At 38.2% G+C, this 26,301-nt stretch overlaps 1 protein-coding gene across 3 annotated transcripts in view; it reads left to right on the top strand.

Moving 5' to 3' along the window:
• The window catches only part of CSMD3 (CUB and Sushi multiple domains 3), a 790,297-nt gene that overhangs the window by 678,505 nt on the left and 85,491 nt on the right, over positions 1 to 26,301 (top strand). For all 3 annotated transcript variants that reach the window (XM_068397267.1, XM_068397268.1, XM_068397269.1), the window contains 5 exons: positions 1,869 to 1,949; positions 3,100 to 3,213; positions 12,255 to 12,443; positions 12,837 to 12,983; positions 15,345 to 15,533. In XM_068397267.1, the coding sequence (XP_068253368.1) occupies positions 1,869 to 1,949; positions 3,100 to 3,213; positions 12,255 to 12,443; positions 12,837 to 12,983; positions 15,345 to 15,533 (720 nt within the window). The remainder of the gene's footprint in view (positions 1 to 1,868; positions 1,950 to 3,099; positions 3,214 to 12,254; positions 12,444 to 12,836; positions 12,984 to 15,344; positions 15,534 to 26,301) is intronic.

Below are 26,301 nucleotides of genomic sequence, written 5' to 3' on the forward strand. Positions count from 1 at the left end.
TCTCCTCCACGACACAACAGCACTTGAATTAATTACGGAGTATTGACTCTAGTAGTATTAGGCAGAGGGGGGTCAGAATTTTCATTCAAAATTTGGGCATTTAAATTGCATGTAGCAGTTTGTGAAGGAAAAACTGACCCTTTGTGTTCATGAATATATGAATTGATATGTATTGATATCCGTGAATATATCATTATATGACAAAACACATGTAAAAATGCTCATACCTAGTAATAAAATGTCTCTAAAGAATTTGATCTCCTTGTACTTGTTTCTTTTGTTATTGTGGAAATTGTCATTCCGTAAGTGTGGGCTCTAATATCTAATAAAGATGCAAACTGAGAAGCACAAAGGATTAATCATGAAGAAACTTAAAACAATTTTTAGATTGATATTGTCAAGATAAATAAACCTCTCAGTATTCTGGAGTCTGTGATCCTTCATATCAGCTACACACAATTTAATGCAGTAAAGGCAAGGCATTGAGAGGAGTCAAATTTTTTTTAAATATATAATTTGGGGATTCAAATGAATGATACCTCTAAATGAGAGACATTTGAGATAAATGATACGAATTCTGTATAGAATCAATTTTTTAATTATGTTGGGGATTTTTATTTTTTTTTTTTAATGCAAATAGCACAGCTGTTCCATGTTTGCTTCGTGTGTTTTATTTTAAATTACTTATTCCTAAGGCAGGGTGTTAACTTTCTGACTCACTTATCTAGTTGGCTCTTCATTATATGATCAACAAAAAGGAGTGGAATAGGAAGATGTCAAATATGGGTGACTCAGTAGCAACAAAAGATCTTACCTGCATAAAATACAAATTTTGTAACTGACGAAATTTGACCAATTAGATTACTAAAGGATCCAAGCATAGGAAGTAACAAAGGTGTGCATAACTGAAGCTGAATTGTAATCTGCCATAAGTAGATGTTTCCTTGCTAACGAGAGATGCTATAAATCAATGCTATATGAAAATGTAATAGTGAAAACCAGGCATACTTGACTCACTGATCAACCTGTATGTACACCTTAAAACACGGAAGAATACGTTATAAATATAAATACTTCAGTGTGATTTCTTTAGCTGGTTTTCTGTCCTAATTGCATTCAGATTGAAGGGAATTTTGTCTGTGTCCAAACACAGGCCCTCATAGGTTTTCTGTAAAAAAATAAAGCTATATAGCTTCTGCATACTCTTCCTACTTATCGTTTTTATCATTTGTTTCACCTCGGTATTTTGCCTGGCTGTTGCATACATGTGTTAAGACTCAGAAAATTATTTCATGTGAGACTTCAAATGAGAAGTTTGAAAGCAGAATTATTCTATGACCCTATCTGCAGGTGAGATGTGCTCCATAACTATTCATTTACTAGGAAAATTAACATTCAAAACGCTTCTGTCCATCAGTTATGCTGCCTCTATGTAGAGTCTTTTGGATTCTAAAACTTGTCTTTATTACAGAGTTTCAGAAGTGGAAGAGTTCAGCAGTAAAAATTTATTGTAAAAAAACAAAACAAACAAAACAATGATTGCACGATGCAAAAAATATTTGCTTTTCAGATGAGATCACTTAAGTGAGAAAATTGGCAACCAATTCTAAGCTGCTTAGGTTATTTATGAAGAGGGTTTTGCCACGGAAATAAAATAACTAATTAAGAACAGAGATGCAGCTTCCAGTTTTTCATTAATTCTGAAATTCATATGTTTCCTTTCTTTTGATTCTCTTGAAAGTTTCAAAGTAACTGAATAAATGTTTATTTTTATCCTGTTAGTGTGGGTATTAACTCAGTTATGTTTGCATGGCTATGTTAACTGTCTAAGTATGGGAATGTCAACTGTGTTTTTTTCCTGTTTATAGCCTATCAGCTCCGGGTCTGCCAGCCTCCAACAAATATACCAAATGCTGAAATTCTAACTGAGGACGATGAATTCGAAATAGGTAATATAAGAGAAAATAAAAGCAACATTTGTTTCAAAACAAAGGACTGTTATGCACAAAAATTTCTTGCTTTTCAGGATGTAAATAGTGCCTGTAATATGTTAGATTTATATTGAAAATAAAATTTTTAGGAAGTCATTTGTCTTCCCCATACTTCCTGAACCCCACCTATGTTTCAAAGATCACATATAAGTAACACAGTAACTCCTTTCTAATTTACTTCATTTTAAAATACATTTTTATAATGTTTAATATAAAACATTATCTTATACTGAAACAAACAAACAAAACCCACAAAAAACACATATACACAATGGTACATTCTCTACCAGAATTAAGGTTCTGTGACCTGAAAGGTAAAATCAAATTTGCAAAAATTAGGAGGATCTGAGAAAAGGATGACATTCTGACCTTCTAAGACATATTAATAGTAATACTTAGCCACCTATTGTTCAAAGAAATATGACTTACATGTCTGACCAGCTAGTTTTGACCAGCTACATTATAGCAACGAAAAATGAATTTATTTTTAACATATTCCAATATTTGATTACTTATGTTGGTAACAAAGAGAAAAGACTTTTTTTTTTTCCTGCTTTGTAATCTGGACCAAAGAGAACTGCTGGAATGTACAAATTTTTACTTTTATTGGTACATAAAACTATATAATTTTTTAATTTCTTAATTAAAAAATGGCAATTTCTTGTTCTTATCATGCCAAATTTAGATACCGTTAACTAAATCCAGTTCCTGTTTAATTTTTTTTTGTCAGGATTGTATGGGTTTCTGACTTGATCTTATCTTTTTATTTAGTTCCATAATGGTTATCCAATAAATTACATTGTTTAAAGCTTTGTGGACACATGGTTCACACAGCATCAGTCAAATCCAGACTAATTAGCAAACTATCCAACTAATAATGTAGTGGAATACAGTGATAGATGCAGCATAATGTGCAACACAATGCTCATTTACCACTTTTCTTAGACTAATCAAAGTTGTTTATGCCAGAGGTCATTTAGCCCATTATATATGGTGGCAAGAAACTTCATTAATCAATAATGTTTTCAAAGTTAAAAGTCCCAGTTAATTGCTGTTTAATGTTTGTTTTGTTTGTTTGTGTTTTGTCTTGTTTTGTTTTTCTGAACAGGAGACATAATAAGATACCAGTGTCAACCAGGCTTTACATTGGTTGGTAATGAGATTCTGACATGCCGACTAGGTGAAAGGCTTCAAATGGATGGAGCACCACCTACCTGTCAAGGTTTTTTCTCCTTTTTCTTTTCCTTCTGCCAGACTAGCTGAATGGTGATTCCTTAAATACCATCCACTACCTCTTTAGATAAGATGGCACATTGAAAAAATTTCAGACTTTTTTATGATATTCCAAATCTTATCACTATTTGTTATGGCATATATGTGTCAAATATTAATGCAAAATTATTAGTAATGTTTTAATGAATTTGATTATTTTAAAGGACTGCTGCTCTATTTTGTGAAAATAATTTCACAATTCTTTTTTGGAAGTAGTCTAAATTTAATAAATAATAAGATTATTTCATTTTACCTAGAACATAACCGTATGAAAATTTATATGGAAATTTAAAAAATGGTAAATTAACATAGCATGGATTTGTGTGAACAAGATCACAACATCATTTTTAATGCAACTTTAAGTGCTTCCATTTTTATTCAGTGTATTCTAAAGAATAAGCTTTCTGTATGTGTATATGCCTCTGTGTGTGTGTGTGTTCACATTTTCCTCCTTTTATTGAAAACTGTGAATAGAGAGATATAACACTACCTCATTGTTAAGGATGAAACAAGATTACACTCCTGATAACCGCTAATATCAGAGTTTAAACCAGTGCTTTGTGATGTTTATTCCTGAGCTTAATATTCTAATATCTACTCCAAGATTAAAACACTTTCCCAAATCAGTCATAATAAATGCAGTTGATTTACATTTGTATTAAATGAAAAATGCTGCCATCTGGGTTTTCTACCAATCAGATGTTGTTTCCCCCCTCCCCAGCAAATGTAATTAATTAGTGTATCTATGAAACACTCATGATGAAAGATTTATTTGGAAATAGTAAATTAATTGTGACTAAATGTGCTACTTTTACAAATAAACTTTTGTATTTGTCTGTTTTTTTAGTAATTTCTGAAGTTTCAAACTGGTGCACAATTTAGTTGTTATGACTTTAAACATCAGTATACTAATTTTTACACTAATTATGACTACAATATTCAACTCAATTTTCAGCTGAGAGTTAAAAAATTACTGTCATATAAATGTACCCTTTCCCTGCATTCCTGAAAAAAATGTAAGGGTCACCTACCATTACTGGATAAACAGTTTTCCCATGGTTTTATGCACAAAACTACGCAAAAGTTAAAATCATTTGTAGCAATAAGTCTAGTTCTTAAAACTAGATCACAAAGTGATCTTGAACTGTGAGTTTTATAAGAACATTAACACTGATAATTTCTGAATATCCATGCATTGATTGTACAATTGTGTCTTAGAATAACTTCTGACACCCCAATTTAAATTAAAATCCTAACTTAGCAGGCTCATAGCATTTAATGGGTGGAAAACCACAGTAACCTCCAGACATTGCTTTAAATGTTAAAATAATGTAATAATAGATAAGACAAACAGAGACATGTGTTGATCCTGAGGCATTCTCTCAGCACGTGTTGCTGAAGGCATATTTATACTCATTGCAAGACCCAAGACAAAAACTCAGGAATTATGACCAGTTACCATAGTTAATCTTTTCTCAGTCACATATAAATGCTAAATATTGGATCAAATACTAAATATTAAAACAGTGCTCTTATCTAAAGCTGAATGAAATTAACATAATCTTTAGAGTTAGCAGACTCAGAAAATATTAAAAAAAAGAAGCAAAGTAATTAGTTAAAATATATTTAAAATGACCATTCAAACTGGCCACCTAGAATAAGCAGCAACATAATTTTTTCTTGTATTTATTTATATTATGTGCAACTTTGAAGATAGCAAAATGTAAGCTAAATTTCAATATTGAAACCTGGATCAATAGAGAGCTTTGTGGAATCTAGACACAGCAAAATTACATGCCTAAAATTTATGTCTTTTGTGATTTTAGTATACTACACTGGTTTATGTGTAAGCTTCCATACTTTAATTGTGCAGGCTATAACATATTACATAAGAGTCACTCTCAAGGAATAAACTCAGCTTTTCTATTAGTTCATATTTGTATTAGTTTACTAATTCTATTTACCAGGTAGTGCATATGCTTATTGTTAGACTTCATAGTGTTAACTTCTGTTGCCTTAACCTTGTGTATATGTTAGAAACTTTAGCCAGTGTTAAATGAGTTTTGGCTGAATTTCACTTCAATTTTTAACTTGAAATAGATTAATTCCCACATTCAACATTAATTTATTTATTGAATCTGCAGAGTACTGCTAGACAGAATTTAAATACCAATATTTTAATTTTGAATCTAATGTATTGCAGTAAAGATATAGTAGTCAATAACAAGGTATCCCTAGGAGAAAATATTGAAATAAAATCTATTTAAGGTTTTATTTGGTGATTCTAATTGTTACAGGTTAGTTTACACATTTAGTACTATTTAAAACTATATCCCCTTTTTTCTATTTTCCTCTGATGTGTATCTGTTGGATGAGCATTTCTTAAAATTCTTGAAGAGTTCCTTCTTTAGATCAGGAAAAAATCACTAACTTCCACAAGTTTATGCCAATGCCTGTCAACTTCTGTTAAAATAGAGTACTTTCCACAAGCAACATGTAACTTTGCCCTTAATTTTCCTTGAAATTAACTTCTACTTTCAGGATAAAATGCAAGCTTCAGAGTAAGAAGATTCAAACTGCATTTTGCATCATAATTAGAGGACCTTGAGAAAATTATTGAATGATGGCTGTCAGCTATGTCTCACCTACATTAGTTCAGATTCATAAAAAACTTAGCTACCTGATTCCCAAGGGAATCCATTGTACAGAAATAAGTCTTCAAGCTCTCTATAAAATTCCTGACAGATGTTTTCCTGGAGATCCCGAAACTGAGAACAGTTTGTAAAGCAGAATCATATGGAGACAGCAAAACTAGATGTAAATAAACTAATACAGCCAGATTATTATGATGTTCTTCCTGCCTTCCTGCCACACCTCTCTGTGTGTGTTTTTGTATATACGTATGTACGTATAAAACTTAAGAGGATCAGTCCTTTCATTTACTTGAGATAAAGTCTGTATCACAATTTGCCCAGCACTGTGGTTTGACAGCCGGATTCTGGCCATATGAGTTTTCTCATGTGGAGTGGAGGTGTTATATTCAACCTCTTATTGATTAATTGAGACAAACACAGGACATGAGAAACAACTATCTAAAAGAGTTTTAGTTGTTGGAGACTCGCTCCTAAAGGGAACTGAGGGCCCAATATGCAGAGCTGACCCTCACTACAGGGAGGTCTGCAGTCTACCTGGAGCCTGAATCAGGGATATCACCAGAAAACTCCTCAACCTGGTGCAGTTGACAGACTACTACCCCCTGCTGATCTTCCAGACAGGTGGGGAGGAAGTTGCATCCCGTAGTATGAGGGGGATGAAGAAAGACTTCAAGACCTTAGGACGGTTGGTGAAAGAGTCTGGGGCACAAGTTGTTTTCTTCTCCCTCCTTCCATTTGCAGGTGATGACATGGGATGGAATAGTAGGATTCTCTCCATAAATGCCTGTCTACAAGACTGGTGCTACAGGCAGAGCTTTGGGTTCTTTGATAATGGCTGGTTTTATAAGACACCAGACCTGACAGTAATACCTGAGAAAGGTTTATGTCATAGGGGCAAAAGGGTTGTGGGACAGGAATTAGCAGGGCTCATTCAGAGAGCTTTAAACTAGATTCAAAGGGGGATGGGGTTGTAGCTGGGCTTGCACCACTGGGGCAACGCTCTAGTGTTGATGAAGACCAGAAGGCCTCCCATCCCCCTGGGGTGAAATCAGTGTGCTCAGCTCACTCCCTGAAATGCCTGTACACCAATGCACGCAGCATGGGGAATAAACAGGAGGAGTTAGAAATCCGTGTTCGGTCGGGGGGTTATGATCTAGTGGCAATTAGAGAGACTTGGTGGGACGCCTTGCATGACTGGAATGTGGTCATGGATGGCTATGTCCTGTTCAGGAAAGACAGGCCACTAAGGAGAGGTGGTGGAGTTGCTCTTTACGTGAGTGAGCAACTAGAATGTATTGAGTTCTATCCAGGGGCAGATCAGGAGCGAGTTGAGAGTTTGTGGGTACGATTTAAGAGGCAGGCTGGAATGGGTGATACTGTTGTGGGTGTCTATTACAGGCCACCGGATCAGGATGAGGAGCTTGATGAAGTCTTCTACAGGCAGCTGAGAGCAGCCTCACAATTACAGGGCCTGGTTGTTGTGGGGGATTTCAACTACCCTGATATTTGCTGGAAGGCCTACTTAGCCAGCCATCCCCAGTCCAGGAGGTTCCTTCAGTGCATTGATGATAACTTTCTGATGCAAATGGTGGATGAGCCAACTAGGAGAGGAGCGCTGCTGGATCTTATCCTCACTAAAAAGGAGGGTCTGGTTGAAGCGGTGAAGGTTGAGGGCAGCCTTGGTTGTAGTGACCATGAGATGGTAGAGTTCAGGATCTCATGTGGCAGGAACAGAATAGCTAGCAGAATCACAACCCTGAACTTCAGGAGGGCCAACTTTGGCCTTTTCAAGCAATTGCTAGGGGAAATCCCATGGGACAGGGTACTAGAAAGTAAGGGGGCCCAAGATAGTTGGTTAGCATTCAAGGACTGCTTCTTCCGAGCTCAAGATCAGAGCATCCCAACAGGTAGGAAGTCGAGAAAGGGTAGCAAGAGACCTGCATGGTTAAACAGGGAACTGCTGGGCAAACTCAAGTGGAAGAAGAGAGTGTCCAGATCATGGAAGGAGGGGCTGGCCACTTGGGAGGAATAGAAGTCTGTTGTCAGAGGATGTAGGGAGGCAATTAGGAAAGCTAAGGCCTCCTTGGAATTAAACCTTGCAAGAGAGGTCAAGGACAACAGAAAGGGCTTCTTCAAATACATTGCAGGTAAAACCAGCACTAGAGGCAATGTAGGCCCACTGATGAACGAGGCGGGTGCCCTGGAGACAGAGGATAAAAAGAAGGCGGAGTTACTGAATGCCTTCTTTGCCTCTGTCTATACTGCTGGAGGCTATCCTGAGGAGTCCCAGACCCATGTGGCCCCAGAAGAAGTCAGGATAGAGGAGGAATCTGTCTTGGTTGATGAGGGCTGGGTCAGGGACCAATTAAGCAATCTGGACATCCATAAATCCATGGGCCCTGATGGGATGCACCCGCAGGTGCTGAGGGAGCTGGCGGAAGTCATTGCTAGGCCACTCTCCATCATCTTTGTTAAGTCGTGGGCAACGGGAGAGGTGCCTGAGGACTGGAGGAAAGCGAATGTCACTCCAGTCTTCAAAAAGGGCAAGAAGGAGGACCCGGGTAACTATAGACCGGTCAGCCTCACCTCCATCTCTGGAAAGGTAATGGAACAACTTGTCCTTGGTTCTGTCTCTAGGAACACTGAGGATAGGAGGATCACTAGGGGCAGTCAACATGGCTTCACCAAGGGGAAGTCATGCTCAACCAACTTGATAGCCTTTTATGAGGACATAACCCAGTGGATAGATGATGGTAAAGCAGTGGATGTGGTCTATCTTGATTTCAGTAAAGCATTTGACACAGTCTCCCACAGTATCCTCACAGCTAAACAGAGGAAGTGTGGTCTGGATGACCGGGTAGTGAGGCAGATTGTGAATTGGCTGAAGGAAAGAAGCCAGAGAGTGGTGGTCAATGGGACAGAGTCCAGTTGGAGGCCTGTATCTAGTGGAGTCCCTCAAGGGTCGGTACTGGGACCAGTACTATTCAATATATTCATTAATGACTTGGATGAGGGAATAGAGTGCACTGTCAGCAAGTTCGCTGATGACGCAAAACTGGGAGGAGTGACTGACACACCAGAAGGCTGTGCAGCCATTCAGAGAGACTTTGACAGGCTGGAGAGTTGGGGGGGGAGAAATTTAATGAAATATAACAAGGGCAAGTGTAGAGTCCTGCATCTGGGCAAGAACAACTCCATATATGAGTACAAGTTGGGGACAGACCTGTTGGAGACCAGCGTAGGGGAAAGCAACCTGGGGGTCCTAGTGGACAGCAGGACGACCATGAGCCAGCAATGTGCCCTTGTGGCCAAGAAGGCCAATGGCATCCTGGGGTGTATTAGAAGGGGTGTGGTTAGTAGGTCAAGAGAGGTTCTCCTCCCCCTCTATTCTGCCCTGCTGAGGCCGCATCTGGAGTATTGTGTCCAGTTCTGGGCCCCTCAGTACAAGAAGGACAGGGAACTGCTAGAGAGAGTCCAGCACAGAGCCACGAAGATGATTAAGGGAGTGGAACATCTCCCTTATGAGGAGAGGCTGAGGGAGCTGGGTCTCTTTAGCTTAGAGAAGAGGAGACTGAGGGGTGACCTCATTAATGTTTATAAATCTGTAAAGGGCAAGTGTCATGAGGATGGAGCCAGGCTCTTCTCAGTGACATCTATTGACAGGACATGGAGCAACGGGTGCAAGCTGGAACACAGGAGGTTCCACATAAATATGAGGAAAAACTTCTTTACAGTGAGAGTAATTGAACACTGGAACAGGCTGCCCAGAGAGATTGTGGAGTCTCCTTCTCTGGAGACATTCAAAACCCGCCTGAATGCCTTCCTGTGTGATAAAATCTAGGTGATCCTGCTCCGGCAGGGGGATTGGACTAGATGATCTTTCAAGGTCCCTTCCAATACCCAACGTTCTGTGATTCTGTGAAAATTAGCAATTAGATTCTAATTTTGACATTGAGAGATGAATATTTTAAAATACATGGAGAAATTCCTTTCTCTTTTTCAAGGTCTGGTTGGATGGGGCTTTGAGCAACCTAATCTAGTAAAAGATGTCCCCGCCCATGGCAGGGTGTTGGACTAGAGGATCTTCAAAGTTCCCTTTCAATCCAAACTGTTCTATGATTCTATGATTCTTATGACTTTTTTTAATGAAGATGATTATTCTTTTTCTCTCTCGTTCTCTACTTTACTGTGTTCTCTATCTCTCTTCATAGTCCAATGACTTTTTCTCCATAAAAATCTGATTTTTATATTCAATAAGGCAATATTATTTTCAGTGTTCTTGAGAAATCTAATATCCTATTATTTTCTTGTGTAACTTGTAATGACTCAGTACTAACTCACTTTCATATATGTGCTAGTTGTGAATATAAAGCAGATTTCAAGGCTCCTGTTCAGCAGTGTTCAGTTCTGAATAAACTGTGGGCACTTGTTCATATATTATGAAGCAAAATCAGTTCCTGAAAAAAGTTCCAATAATATGGTAATCTAAAATATTTTTATTTAATGAGATTGTTATTCTGTGTAGACCTAGTGAATCCAGATATATTCAAAATCAAGCCTCTGCATCGTTCTTTTAAACACCATTTTACTCAATTTAAGCAGATGCTTTAAATAATGGTAATAACTTATTTACAAAGTAGCATTTATCCTGCTAGCATCCTCTATCCCTCCTGAAACGATGACAATTAAGAATAGCCAGAGATGCTATGTATTCTCCAGCACAGCAGCAAGCTGTAAGTGGAAGATTAATAACTTCAGAATATGATGTGGAATGCAAGAAAAAAATTATTCTTTAGAGTAAGGTGAAGGTATGGTAAGCAATAAGTGCTCAAGAAGTCAGCAGGGATGGATTAAATGTCGTCTTTTATCCCTGCAGGAAACACTCTTATGTTGTGATGTCTAGACTTTCCCAGCAATGTTTTAGAGAAAAGGGTAAAGCATGTTCCCTTTCTTATCTCCTAGAGTTAAATTTGGGAAAAAGGCTGTCAGCAATTAAGAATTTCAGATTTTTATGATTTCTTCTTCAGCTGACTTACATTTACTCATCAGGGAAATAGTCTGTCTCTGCAAGAAAGAGGAAAGTATCCGGTTGTCTGAACTTGAGGGTTTGCTAGAAATGTGGACGTGTAACCAAAAATCTCTCATACACAGATTTAGTAAAAAGGAAGTCGTTTGTAGATATAGATTCAATATACACATAACATATATGACACAGTTACACATCTGTTATGCTTACCAAAAAAACTGAAGGATTATGAGGAATATGGAGTTAAAATAAACAAACAAATAAATCTCAGGGTGATATTTAGTTTTTTATTTTTAAGTGGGGCAGAAATCACCTATTTTTTTTTCTCCTAATTTGATCTTTATTTCCTCAGAAAGTCTTTGTCATATGGTGAACTGTTGTACCTGCTTTTAAAAGGAGGAGCAATTAGATGAATTACCCAAATTTAGCCTGAGATTCGTTAGCTCATTCAAGATTATAACACCAATGTCTTGACTGCTAGTCATAGGCTTTGATTTTAAGAACTCTACTTTACTGTTTCTTTTGGTAAGAGGTAGGAAAGAAATGGGACTGTATTAGGTGTGATAAAGGGAAATAAGAATTTCAAGTGTTTTTTGTTGCATGTAAAGACAATAACATTTTCTGAGCTTTCTATAAATCTAAAAACTAGGTAGCTGGATTAACACAAGTCATCTTCTTGTCTAATTAGTCCTACTGAGTTCTACTGAGCAACAAAATATCAGCCTGGAGTGTGTCTTTTATTTTCTAGACTAAAGGCATTATGTCTGAATAGTGCTTACATTGTGTGTAGGTACATCAATGTTCTTGGAGCTCGACTGAGGATCTAAAAATTTAGGTTCTGCTTTATACAGATTGTGGGAGGGATTCATTACTTTTTTTTTTAGAATCTGACAACCGAAAATCACGGTGTCTTCAAGTTTTGCTTTCAGTGCAAAACTTTACCTGGAATTATTGCTGACAGTAATAGTAATCTGAGGAGGAAAAAAGAAGTCTATAGAACTATAGTTCACTGTTTGAACAATGCAATTTAGTAGTTAGGCACAGCCTACAAGAATATCTTATCTTCTAGAGAATGAAAGAAGAAAAATGTAATGAAATGGTAACTTCTGAGTGTTGCAGGGTTTATTTTCAAGATAAATATTAGATTTTCTTTTCTACTAACTGACTTTGTTTCTAAACTGTTGTCAGTGTTTCTGTATTTATGGAAATAAAATTAGTAATGCAGATCTTTTAAACTCACGAAAATCTTGCCATCACATGAAATAGAAATAGTGGGCTTTAGATATTTTTACCAATCTTTCTGTTTCACAGTGCTCTGTCCAGCCAATGAAATGCGTCTGGATTCAACAGGAGTAATACTGAGTCCTGGATATCCTGACAGCTACCCAAATCTCCAGATGTGTGCATGGACCATTACTGTGGAAAAGGGTTATAATATCAGCATGTTCTTTGAATTCTTCCAGACAGAAAAGGAATTTGATATACTTGAGGTGTTTGATGGTAAATATAGGATGCACAACTTTGGATGATACTTTTTCTCTATATATGTATTTTTACATTGCATCTCTGTAATCACTATTGTTTATACATACCATAATTTGACAACATAAAAAATAAGCAATTATTAGGATATTTTGTGCTAAAACGAACTGTGGGATTACTGTGTTTCAAAATTGTACTGCAATAATTACGTTTAGAAATAATTTTATTTCTGAACAAATATGTACTCTTTAGTGTACAACATGTAACGTCAACTTTCATTTTTAATTCAGATTAATTCACCCTTTCCTTGGAGGATGTTTTCTATGTATATTAATTGTATGCATATAATTTATTGTATGTTATTTTGAGCTTTGTAACTCCTTTTTTTTTTCCTTTCTTCCTTGTATCAAGGACCAAATAGTCATAGCCCATTGCTCATTTCTCTCAGTGGGGACTATTCGTCTTCTCTAAATATAACCAGCAACGGCCATGAAGTATTTCTCCGGTGGTCAGCAGATCATGGCACCAATAAAAAAGGTTTCAGGATAAGATATATAGGTATGTAAATAAGACTTTCTTTAATGTTTATAAAATTTCAATATGGAACACTTTTATTTATGTGAAAAGGGTAATGCAGGCTGTATTTGGTAACATTAATTGCCCAGATTGAAAGGAAATCCAATCTGTTTTATATATGAACCTGATGATACTGATCTTGTAGGGGAAAAAAACCCCACACATCCTAAGTAGGATATATGAAACATATGTGCTCTGTAGAGATTTAAGCAAATGTTTCACAGGACTTTAAAAAGGCATAAGCCAGTACTAAAGACAAAAGCAGCAGCTTACCCCCATCTCCGTCACATCATTTGTTTGCACTCATGTGCCTCTGTTCTTCCTATTGGATCTTCATGCAATTCATCTTTAACACTTTTGGTGGGACAGAGGAAGATGTGGCAACAAGGCAGGAGTGAGCAGCTATAAGGAGGAAAAATGTAAGACCTTGAAGGACTGAACTCTTTAATTTAAGATTCAACAGAAGCGGCAAACTTCTGTATTAGAAGAGATCAGTTAGTATGTCAAAAAAGCCAACATTGTGTGTGTTATTAATTCAAATGAACATATTTATGAACAGTGCATGAAGATTATACTTAACAAAGATCAATTTTTATATAATTTATTTTATAGAATTATCATATAATATTCATTTTTACAGGATAATAATATTCATTAATCAAGCTAAAGTAGGTCTGTCACCATTTATAGCAATTGCACAAAATCTAAATTTGATTTTTTTATCATGACCAAAGACGTGAAATACACAGAATGAAAAGTACTGGGGATGGATAGTATCTGTAAATACTAGAGAAGTTATTGACATAAAATAATTTTCTTTACAAACTGCAGAAAGCAATAGAGAAGAAATATAAAATTCTTCTTTCTGCTGTGTTTTATTTTGTTTTTCCTCACTCAATTTTTGGCTACTTCATTATTGCAGAAAAATAATTAGACTCACAACAGTCTGTCAAACAGTATTAGTGTCATCTTTCCCTTAAGGAGAGGACAGTTTTCTCAGAGGTAAAATGTTCATTGTATAGCTAGGTAAAATTCACTGTTGTCTAGGCACAAAATATTATATGCAAGAGAACTATTGAGAGGTAGACAGGAAATATTTACTAGTGATCTGTATCACTCAGAAAATATCAGGATGTATTCTTACACACTAAAGAAGTAGAGGTGTCTGTATCTCTGATTCTTCAAAGAGTGCAAGTCAGGAGCAATTTAGAGTAAAGAAGAAAATATTTTTATAGTATGTGCTCTGAAAGATACAGCAGTGTTTCTCCTTCTGCTGTTTGCTTTAATAAAGAGTAAACAGCCACATGATTCCATCCTGATCAAAGGAAGCCTTTGCCTGAGAAAACCATTGACCTGAAATAAGTCACAGGACATGAAAAAGCTTAAAGAGCAAGTGAAACGGCACTTTTCTATTTGCCTGAGGAAATAGATACCAATAGTTACCAACATTTCTTCAAAGCATGAAAGAAGCACTTGGAAACAAACTTCCAACTTCATTTTCTTTCCTACAAAATGGGAAAATGGACATCTTGGCTAACCAGTCTTGGCTCGTCCTTGAACCAAAACGATCAGAGACCAAGTTAAATTCTTAAACAAATAACATTTATCTTAAACTGGCTACCAGACTGTAAGGTCCTTCTTGTCCACTCCTTCAGCAAGGTAGCAAAAAACAAATGACTTTGTACTGATGGACTTAATGAACAAGGGAGGTAAAAGAAATATAAGCATAAGGACCATATAATAGGTAACCAATCTTTAATGTCAGAGAGACTTAAAGCACATGAACCCTTTCAGATTATAACAACATTTTTGCAATGGATTTGTGGTCACACTCATCTGTATGATTAAAATCTATTTTAGATTTGCTAGTTCACTCCAGTTCATTGTATCACAGAACTTGAAAAAAAAACTTATTTAAGCCAAGAAGGAAAAGGTTATTTGTAAAGAGTTACGTGCAGTATGCTTTTGATGTTTCCTTCTTAAAAAAAATTGTATACTATTGAAATTTATTCAATTGCAATAAATTTCATCATGAACTAAAATTCTGTAGCTTAGTTCATTTAAAAACAGAAGATGGTGAAAAAAAAAAGCTACAGAAGTGAGCTATCACTATATTTCCTTTGAGGCTACTAAAACCTGAAGCCTTTATAAAGCCCCGTTCTTTCACCTTTATACTTAGCGAGATTGCTTGATGCATGCATAATCAGGATACAAAATACAACAACTTTTAGTGACATTTTCTCAGCTTGTTATCAGATGTCCACTGAATTCAACAGAATTTGTCAAGAAATGTAGTATGGATTCTAAATGCCTCTTTTATTTATTCAATATTTATGTTTAAAGCTCTCTACTGTAGTACTCCAGAGTCCCCTCCACATGGTTTCATTGTCAGTCAGACAGGTGGACAGCTCAACAGTATGGTTCGCTGGGCTTGCGATCGAGGTTTTCGGCTCATTGGGAAAAGTACTGCTGTATGCAGGAAGTCTCCATATGGTTATTACTCATGGGATGTTCCAGTCCCAGCTTGTCAAGGTAAATTCTTTCATTATAAAATAATACACCTTAAGAAAATTTCATTTTCCTTTTCTAATGTAAACCTTCAGTTTTCTGACTTTAAATGAATAGCAGGTAATCATTTAATGGTCATGCCTCTGTATCAAATTTTTTCTACTTAGTAAAACTTGAAAAAACAAATGTATTTTTAAGAAAAAGTATCTCAGTAGAATTTGCTAAAACTAGTAGATACTAAAAATAATCTACATCACTGTGAGGGAAAAAAACCCACAAATTTGAAATATTAAATTATTTGAAAAGTTCATTTAAAACTGAACATTTAGTAAAGTTCATTTATCATGATCCAAAAACTATATAAAAACCAGAAAGACCTGAAACTTGCTACATTTCCAGGAAACAGAAACTGCCTATGATGCCATTCTGATCTTTCACGGTTTAAATTGAAATTTAAAAGGGAATTCTTTGAGTTAACTGTATATTTAGTTCTTCTGCCTAAAAGCAAAACATATTCTACTTAACAAGGAAAAGGAAATGGTTATTTAATACCCATGACAATTATATTCTAATTCTTTTTTTCCTGAAAAGAATGCTATTCTTCTGATAACTTGCCTATATCACTCTTCAGATTAAAAAAAAAAATTTTCATTAAAATTTGCAGATGTATTTATTTAAAATCTATATATTTTGTTCCTGTTGACCGGTGGAGATAAATGCTGTAGGAATGTTCCATTTTAATTTCCCAAGGGGTTTTTTTGGACAAAATATCTTTGAACTGTATGTTTCTAAAGCCAAACTACTTAACCTTTGTCAAAGGTGAAACAATCTCAGTTTCAAAGTTTTTTGATAAATATCTATTAATATATAAAAAGTGTGCTTCCATTTTTAAAAACTGAAAGTCCTCAAAAAAAATAGTCAGTGAATTTGCTACATATCGTTCTTTAGCTTTTTCTCCTCATCAGTTATCTAAGGACTGCCTTCATGACAGTTATTTGTAGAACTTGATCAGACTAATTAGATGTATCAAACTATGTGGAATGAAAAAAAAAAAACCAAACAACTTACCAAATTCAAATAGCAGATGATTATTCTCAACATACTGAGTAGAGTTCAATAATGGAAATTGTTGCAATAGTCAGATACTACTTTAGGAACAAATGGAGTTAAGTGTTTAGTAATCTCATGGTGTCTGTTCAAGTACAAAGACTGTACCAGCTGTTAGCATACTGCAAATTATTTATGTATTAATTGAATAACAGTTAATTATAATTATGCATTTAATGAGGACTGGCTTTGATACATGATATGAACTTTATTCAGTTCTTTGAGAAAGTACTTGTGCACAGGAAGTGGTTTGTGGCCATGATATGTAGCTGCAACTCACAACAGCAAACTTCAGATTTAACCTAAAGACACATTATTACTGCAAAAACCCTCATGAATCAGCTGCTTCCATACACCAATAATACATCTAAGCTTTCCGTTCTTTTGCTGAGGTGAAAATTATCCCCCATACCCAGATGATACAGAAGATTTATGATACGATCTCTTGTATCAAAAGGTTGAGAACACCATCAGTAAATACCTCTCATGTTCTTTCACAGAGGATATTTGCAAGACACAAGGGCTTTGCCATTCCCCCTACTACTGAGCAGTACAGATTCACCACAAAGTAGCTCTAACTCTAAGCATGGAGTAGTGGTTTTTAGAACTTCATGATATAGAGGATAGCATTGTTTTAACAGCTGTTGTAATTGTCAGTCAGAATTTACCAAATATTTTGCCAGGTGATATCCGATGACAACATCACAGTCTTACCTTCCACTTCACATTCTCTATCATTTATAGATAGCATAACTAGCAAAACCATTTTAATCAGTTCTTTCATGCATCTGAATGTGGAATTGCCACAGATGACCATTTAACACAGCAAAATAAGTATTATGCTTTTTTTTTTTTTACATAGTAGTGTAAGTAAAAGAAATATATTCACAATTTTTTTAAAAAACAATATATCTGATTTTAATCTATTTGTTTTCTGTCTCCTAAATGAAGATTACCAGTCAAATCACAGTACTAGTTACTGGCATCATCCTAAAGGAAATGAGAAATCTAAGACCTCAAAATTTATGAATTCTTTAATGAAACCTGTACAATCAGCGCAGCTAATGGTTTGTGGTGGTTTGTTTTGGTGTTTTTTTTAGCAATACTAAGTTAATTTCTTGGCAAACATTTTTTACTGCCTGCAGAATATTTCATGGCTGTATTTAAGCTAATGCTTTCTCTTTTCATTTTTCACTTGGTATCTGTATCATTATTACCACTTCTGAATCCTCTCCTGTACTAATGAATACCAGTAGCCTTTTCCACTACTGCTTTTTTTTCCAAGTTCATGAGTACTGTAAGAGCAATATTTAATGTTCTCGTTATTTATGTTAGAGCAATATTTAATGTTCTCTTATACCTATCTGAATAGATATCTTGACCTCTGAACCTCTAAATAGGTAATACCAGCCATTCTTCAAATCACTTGCGTTACAGGACTAACAGAACCTGAAAAATCCAGATAAACACTTTAATTTTGGATGAAAGCTTTTTTACATTACTTCTAGAACTAAACATGTCTCAGTAACAAAGACTCAATGCAGTAGCAAGGAATCAAAAAGAAATGCCTCAAGCTAGACTTCAGTAATTACCTGAAATCTGTTTCAAAGTTAATACGAAAGCACCCTTCCTTTGTCATGAAAAGAAGTAAAAGGAAACTGCTTCAAAGTCTAATATTGTATTGGTATAATAGTAACAATAATACAGATTAATTAGAAACTTTTGCTATTCTAACTTTTAGATATTAACTATTCTGTTTATATAGACATTCATTAAATGAATCATAATGTGGAAGTACTGTCATCCATGTATCCATCTCAGTTTTAATGATATTAAGCCTCTGATCACAAGTCAATAAAAGATTCCCACAGTTAACTAAATTATGAGGTCTGATTACGATAAACTTTTGAAAGAATGTATAGGTTTACAAAGATCTCTCTGAATACAAGAATTAACATGAATTCATATAAATGGTTGAATATTTACAACTGATCATAGATCTCAGAAGATTCAGTGTGTTTTAAAACATTTGTTTTTTTCCCGGTTATTTTTTTACATTTTAATTTTTTATCCCCACATTACATGATTCTTGGTTTTAATTATGAAATATTTCTCGTGCAAATAAACATTGTCTCACATAGGCCTCATCATAAATCAGTATTAATATTTCATAATATCACGTATGGATAACAAGCAAACATTTTTACAGGAATTCTAGGTAGAGATGTTAAGTAAAGTTTAAAACATAACACTATATATAGAAGAAATCTCTAGTTCAGTGTTCTAAATTGTCCATAACAGTAGACATAAGTGTTGCATACCTGGTGATTGTTAGGCAAATTGTACTAAAGCGTTAAAAAAATATAAAGAAAGAAAATACCAAGAATACCTGACTAGGCATGATACCTGATGCATAGAATCACAGAATCAATCAGGTTGGAAGAGACCTCTGGGATCATCGAGTCCAACCATTGCCCTGACACCACCATGTCAACTAGACCATGGCACTGAGTGCCATGTCCAGTCTTTTCTTAAACACATCCAGAGATGGTGACTCCACCACCTCCCTGGGCAGCCTGTTCCAATGTCTAATGACCCTTTCTGAGAAGAAATGCTTCCTAAAGTCTAACCTGAACCTCCCCTGGCAAAGCTTGAGGCTATGTTCTCTTGTCCTATCGCTGATGATACTTGATGACTTATGATTTTCTCAAAAATTACAATAAAGTACATTTGTAGTGATTATTACAACCTGGTCGCAACTAGTTCATAAATCCCTTGGAGTAAATTAAGGTGAAACGACACCAAATAACTGGTATGAAATTAAGAACAATTTATTAATACAGGGAAAGTGGCATGGTTGTAAGTGTCTTGGGTTTCTAAAGGCATTGAGAAAAGAGAGAAAAGGAAAAGGAAAAAGAGAGAGAGGACAGAGACTATGAGAGAGAGGAAAAGAGAGATCACCACCCTTGGATCCAGCGATGTAAATTGTCTGCAGAGTTGGTAAATTGCTTGCAGAGTTGCTCCTCCAGTAAATCGCTTGCAGGATCGGTCCTTAGGTGGTGGGCGGGAGCGCGCATCAGTATCCCAAGTGAGAAGGTCTAAATGCTTTAGGTCATTTGCATGCGAGATAGGAGAGGGTGGTAACATCCCTCTTGTGTCCCCGCCTCTGCTCGCTTCTCATGCTAATTGGGACGCCTGCGCTTTGTAGTCTTAGATTGTTCTCGAAATGAGTCGGTGGTCCCCCAAGGGGTGTCTGGTGGTCATGATCCCCCCTAGTTGTGGTGTCCGCTGTATGACCCCGCTTCTGCACAAGCGTGGTTGAGGCCTTGCAAAGTTGTTGCACACGTAGGCTGGTCCCAAGGAAAAGATACCATCTGGCCTCCGCAGGACTTATCTCTTCCTCCAGCCAGAGTTGTAAATCACAGCAATTAAGGCACATCAGGGGTATTGCTCTGTTCCCAAGGCCCTTATCTCTTGCCAGACTTGCAGGCCTCTCTAGTACACAACCCCTCCTCCAGCCAGAGTTGTCAAACAAGTTGTTTAAGGCATACAAACTCTGTCAGTCACAGTGATCTGGAACAAATATCTTATGTGTAAACCATAATACCTTCTACTTTTACTTTTTTTTAGACATGGTTATAGGTTTGAGATAGTCATATTCATATACATTAGAACAATATAGATATGTATAAGATAAATAAATCTTGTGTTTATTCAAAAGAGACTTCTGCTTATTTCCAAATACATGGTTGTATTGGGACAGGTGTGAAAATTCAATTAATGACTTATTAAATGCCAAAGAAATAGTTGGCATCATTTAAAGTAATTTGTAAGGCAATCAACAGGAAATGTAGTTTTCATAAAATTTCTTAATTTTTCACAAGTTGAATGTCCAAGTAGTAAACTTGAGAGGAGTATGTCACTGAATAGTTTCAGTAATCTTGCCGATGTTTGGAATGCTCCTGGTAAATGTTATCAGCTCTGTACTGATGTCTGCATTGATACTCATTTTTTTTTCTAATATCCCTGAGATGTGAAAAATAGCTACATCTTCTAAGTGTTGTTCTTAAGTGAAGCAGAGCAAATTCAATGATCAGAGGTCCTTTACAGGGTGAATAGTCTGATTTCTGTTTGGGAAATTGTCAGCACAGAAACTTTTGACAGTGCCTTAGCATTTAATGAAGGGTATATAAGAACTTCAACCTGGTCTAATAATAATTTCTAAAATTTCAGATAAGTCTTTAGAATGTGCTGGTGGTCTTTGAGGACTAATAAAGTTAAGGTCTTCCAAAGGCTGTATGTGTATATCTTTGGAATTGGAACTGACGTGCGGAAAATAGACTCCACAACTGACAAGGTTGTAAAGTAGGTATGTTTATTCAGTGCTGGGCAGCACAGGGGGTAGTCCCACCAAAATCGTGCGCCCCTTCGCAGTAATTCAGCTTGTATTTATGTACCAAAGTATTACATATTCTTCATTTCAAGGACACCTATACATATTCATGACTTTCCCTGAGAAGGCAGTCTTTATTATAATGAGTTCCTCCTGGTGGTTGTGGGCCGGGGTCTCAGGGATGAAGGCCGTATGTCTTCCTCGCTCTGTACTTCTCACCTTTTCTTCTTGCACGGGCGTGGTAACATCTTGGCTCAAACCACAAGACCAGTTCTCGATGGGTTTCGTATGACCTTAATGTTCTGCTACTTGTTCTATTGAGATATGCTTAGGCAGTTAATTTACACATCAGGCTGATAAAGAATTAAAGAATTTCTCAACCCCCAGGACAGCTCACAGGCAAAGAATTTCTCAACCCCCAGGACAGCTCACACCCAGATCAAATAGCAAGTAAAAAAAGGAAAAGGAGTTATGTCCCTTATCAGAACTGTGTTCTGAAGTTTGTGAACAAAGAATAGATTTTAAAGTTTCAGTTGCAATTATAATTATAATGTTGTTTTGCAATACTCTCCAAGCTGACATACAATGACGAAACATTTCTATGATAGACCTGTTTTGGGGCACTTCAGATGTTCCATATTTGTCATTTTTTTCCTGTCAAGTTGTCAGATGTGGCAATAACTTGTCTTGATCTTTTCACATTTTTTCCCCTAACTTAAAGTTATATTTCTGTGCGAGTTTCCACATATATAAAATTCAGCTCCTAACTGATATAAACTAAAAATGTCATTGAGCGATTCATTGGGAACTCTGTTGTTTATATAAAAGGCTGTTACTAAGCATTTGGTGTGCTGGGATGAAACTTGTTTATTAAAAATTTAAGGTTAAGGGAAGGATATATTTTTTTTGTGCCACAAGATTGATTCTGTTGACATCGATAATATCACTCAAAATTTATAAGGACACTAATGGATAGTTTTGAATAGTGGAGGAGTAATTAATCTCAATGATAGATATAAACATATCAGGTTGTATCTACAAAATATCTGATACACATTTTGCTGATTGCTAAAAGAGACAGAATTTGCAGTATGTGAACAACTAGTGCTGTAGCATCTTTTGGAACTCAGTATCACAAGCAACAGCTGTTAATGTGTCACAAGTATTTTCGAGGGTGGATATTAGTTTTTATACCCTGCTCAATACTGACCCTGATGTAACTGGAAGTGGACTTGGTTCTGGCAATTCCATTATTGTCTGAAACTTCTTTTTATCATTAACACATGGTTTTGAAGGAAGAGGTTAGCTTGGCCACTTATGCAGTAAACCAGTGTTATACCTTGATTATACCAGCTTTTGGTTATCCTCCTCTTTGCACAGATAGGTCTGCCCAATGCTTAATGCTGCAATCCAAGCTATTGAGGAATTTGAGACATAATAAACACCAACTTGGTCATACGTTTTCATTTCAGTGTTATTGAAGTTCAGGTTCTTTATTCAGTGATATCATCACAGAATCATAGAATGGTTTGGGTTGGAAGGGACCTTAAAGATCATCTAGTTCCAAACCCCCTGCTGTGGCCAGGGACATCTTCCATTAGACCAGGTTGCTCAAAGCCCCACCCAACCTGGCCTTGAACACTGCCAGGGAGGGGGCAGCCACAACATCTCTGGTCAGCCTGTTTCAGTGTCTCACCACCCACACAGGAAAGAATTTCTTCCTAAGATCAAACCTAAATCTACCCTCTTTCAGTTTAAAACTCTTACGCCTTGTCCTATCACTACATGTCCTTGTAAAAAGTCACTCTCCAGCTTTCCTGTAGGCCCCTCCAGGTACTAGAAGGTTGCTAGAAAGTCTCCCCAGAGCCTTCTCTTCTCCAGGCTGAACAACCTCAACTCTCTCAGCCTGTCTTCATAGGAGAGGTGCTCCCACCCTCTGATCATCTTCGTGGCCCTCCTCTGGACTCGTTCCAACAGCTCCATGTCCTTCTTATGTTGGGGGCCCCAGTGCTGGACACAGTACTCCAGGTGGGGTCTCACAAGAGCAGACTACAGGAGCAGAATCACTTCCCTCATCCTGCTGGCCACACTACTTTTGATGCAGCCCAGGATACGGTTGGCCTTCTGGGCTGCAAGTGCACACTGCTGCCTCATGTTGACCTTCCCATCGACCATCACCCCCAAGTCCTTCTCCTCAGGGCTGCTCTCAATCCATTCTCCAGTCAGCCTGTAGTTGTGCTTGGGATTGCCCTGACCCACCTGCAGGACCTTGCACTTCACCTTTTTGGACTTTATGCGGTTGGCACGGACCCACCACTCAAGCCTGTGAAAGTCCCTCTGGATGGCATCCCTCCCCTCTAGCGTGTCAGCCACACCACACAGTTTGGTGTCATGTCCAAACTTCCTGAGGGCACACTCAATCCCACTGTCCATGTTGCTGACAAAGATGTTAAACAGGACCGGTCCCAATACTGACCCCCGAGGAATGCCACTCATCACTGGTCTCCACTTGGACATCGAGCCGTTGACTGCAACTCTTTGAGTGTGACCAAGCAGCCAATTCCTTATCCACCGAGTGGTCCATCTATCAAGTCCATGGCTCCCCAGTTTAGAGACAAGGATGTTGTGTGGGACAGTGTGAAATAGAATCACGGAATCACAGAATCAATCAGGTTGGAAGAGACCTCAGGGATCATAGAGTCCAACCGTTGACCTGACACCAACCTGTCAACTAGATCATGGCGCTAAGTGCCATGTCCAGTCTTTTCTTAAACACATCCAGAGATGGTGACTCCACCACCTCCCTGGGCAGCCCATTCCAATGTCTAATAATCTTTTCTGAAAAGAAATTCTTCCTAATGTCCAACCTGAACCTGCCCTGGCAAAGCTTGAGGCTGTGTCCTCTTGTCCTATCGCTAGTTGCCCGGGAGAAGAGGCCGACTCCCACTTCACTACAACCTCCCTTCAGGTAGTTGTAGACTGCAATAAGGTCACCTCGGAGCCTCCTCTCCTCCAGGCTAAACAACCCCACCTCCCTCAGCCGTTCCTCGTAGGTCAGACCCTCCAGACCCTTCACCAGCTTGGTCGCCCTCCTCTGGACTTGCTCCAACACCTCAACATCTTTCTTGAAGTGCGGGGCCCAGAACTGGACACAGTATTCAAGGTGCGGCCTCACCAGTGTTGAGTACAGAGGGACGATCACTTCCTTTGACCGGCTGGCTACACTATTCTTAATAGAAGCCAGGATGGCATTGGCCTTCTTGGCCACCTGGGCACACTGCTGGCTCATGTTTAGCTGGCTGTCGATCAGCACCCCCAGGTCTCTTTCCGCCAGGCCGTTTTCTAACCACTCTTCCCCAACCTGTAGCACTGCATAGGGTTGTTGTGGCCAAAGTGTAAGACCCGGCACTTGTTCTTGTTGAACCTCATGCCATTGGTCTCAGCCCATCTATCTAACCTCTCCAGATCCCTCTGTAGGGCCTTCCTAGCCTCCAGCAGATCGACACTCCCATCCAGCTTGGTGTCATCTGCAAATTTACTGAGGGTGCACTCAATCCCTACATCTAGATCATCTATAAAGATATTGAACAGCACCCGCCCCAGAACTGAGCCCTGGGGAACACTGCTAGTGACCAGCTGCCAGTTGGACTTTGCCCCATTCACCACCACTCTCTGGGCTCGGCCATCCAGCCAGTTTTTAACCCATTGAAGAGTCCACCCATCCAAGCCCCGGGCAGCCAGTTTGTCTAGGAGGATGCTGTGGGAGACAGTGTCGAATGTCTTACTGAAGTCTAGATAGACTACATCCACAGCCCTGCCCTCATCTACTAAGCGGGTCACTTGGTCATAGAAGGAGACCAGGTTGGTCGAGCAGGACCTGCCTTTCATGAATCCATGTTGGCTGGCCCCGATGCCCCGATTGTCCTGCATGTGCTGTTGTAATGGCACTCAGGATGATCTGTTCCATCACCTTGCCTGCTCCGAGGTCAGGCTGACAGGCCTGTAGTTCCCTGCATCGTCCTTCCGACCCTTCTTGTAGATGGGCGTTACATTTGCTAATTTCCAGTCAGCTGGAACTTCTCCAGTTAACCAGAACTGCTGGTAGATAATAGAGAGTGGTTTGGCAAGTTCATTTGCCAGTTCCTTCATTACTCTGGGGTGAATCCCATCCACGCCCATAGCCTTGTGGGTGTCCAACTGGCACAGCAGGTCACTAACCGTCTCCTCCTGGATTACGGGAGGTTCACACAGCCCCCTGTCCCTAACTTCAGGCTCTGGGGGCCGAGTCTCCTGAGGACAACCTGTCTTGACATTAAAGACCAAAGCAAAGAAGGCATTGAGCACCTCTGCCTTTTCCTCATCCCCTGACACTACACTACCCTCCTCATTCAGCAAGTACTGGAGGCTCTGCTTGACCCTCCTTTTGCTGTTAACATATTTGTAGAAGCTTTTTTTGTTATCTTTGACTGTAGCAGCCAAATCAAGCTCTAATTGAGCTTTGGCCCTTCTAATCTTCTCCCTACATGACCTGGCCACGTCCCTATAGACCTCCTAAGTTACCTGACCCTTCTTCCAGAGCAAATAGGTTCTCTTTTTTTCCTTAAGTTCTAGCCTAAGTTCTCTGTTTAACCAGGCCGGTCTTTTTCCCCGACGGCTTGTCTTCCTACACACCGGGACAGCCTGCTCCTGAATATTTAGCAGCCTCTTAAACAGGCTAAAGTCTGCCCTGCGGAAATCTAAGGCAGAAGTTCTGCTCTTGCCCTTCCTTATTTCCCCCACTATCGAAAACTCTAATATTTCGTGGTCGCTATTCCCAAGACGGCCACTGACCCTCACATCTCCCACCAGTCCTACTCTGTTCACAAAAAACAGGTCAAGCAGGGCCCCTCCTCTAGTGGGCTCGTTTACCACTTACATGAGGAAGTTGTCCTCAATACTTCACACAAGCCCAGGCAGATGACATCAGTCACTCTTCCCTTATCCACCAATGCTGTAACCTCATCATAGAAAGCCACTAAATTTGTCAGGCACAATTTGCCCTTAGTGAAGCCACGGTAGCTGTCACCAATCACCTCCTTGTTTTCCATGTGTCTTAACATATTTGCCAGGAGGACCTGCTCCATGATCTTGCCAGGCACAGGGGTGAGACTGACTGGCCTGTAGTTCCCTGGGTCTTACTTTTTTCCCTATTTAAAAATGGGGGGCCAGTGGGAACTTCATGAGACTGCCACAACTTCTCAAAAATGAGGGATAGTGGCTTAGTTATTTCATCTGCCAGTTTCCTCAGGACCC

Source organism: Nyctibius grandis, chromosome 3 (assembly GCF_013368605.1).
Source record: "Nyctibius grandis isolate bNycGra1 chromosome 3, bNycGra1.pri, whole genome shotgun sequence".
NCBI lineage: Eukaryota > Metazoa > Chordata > Aves > Nyctibiiformes > Nyctibiidae > Nyctibius > Nyctibius grandis.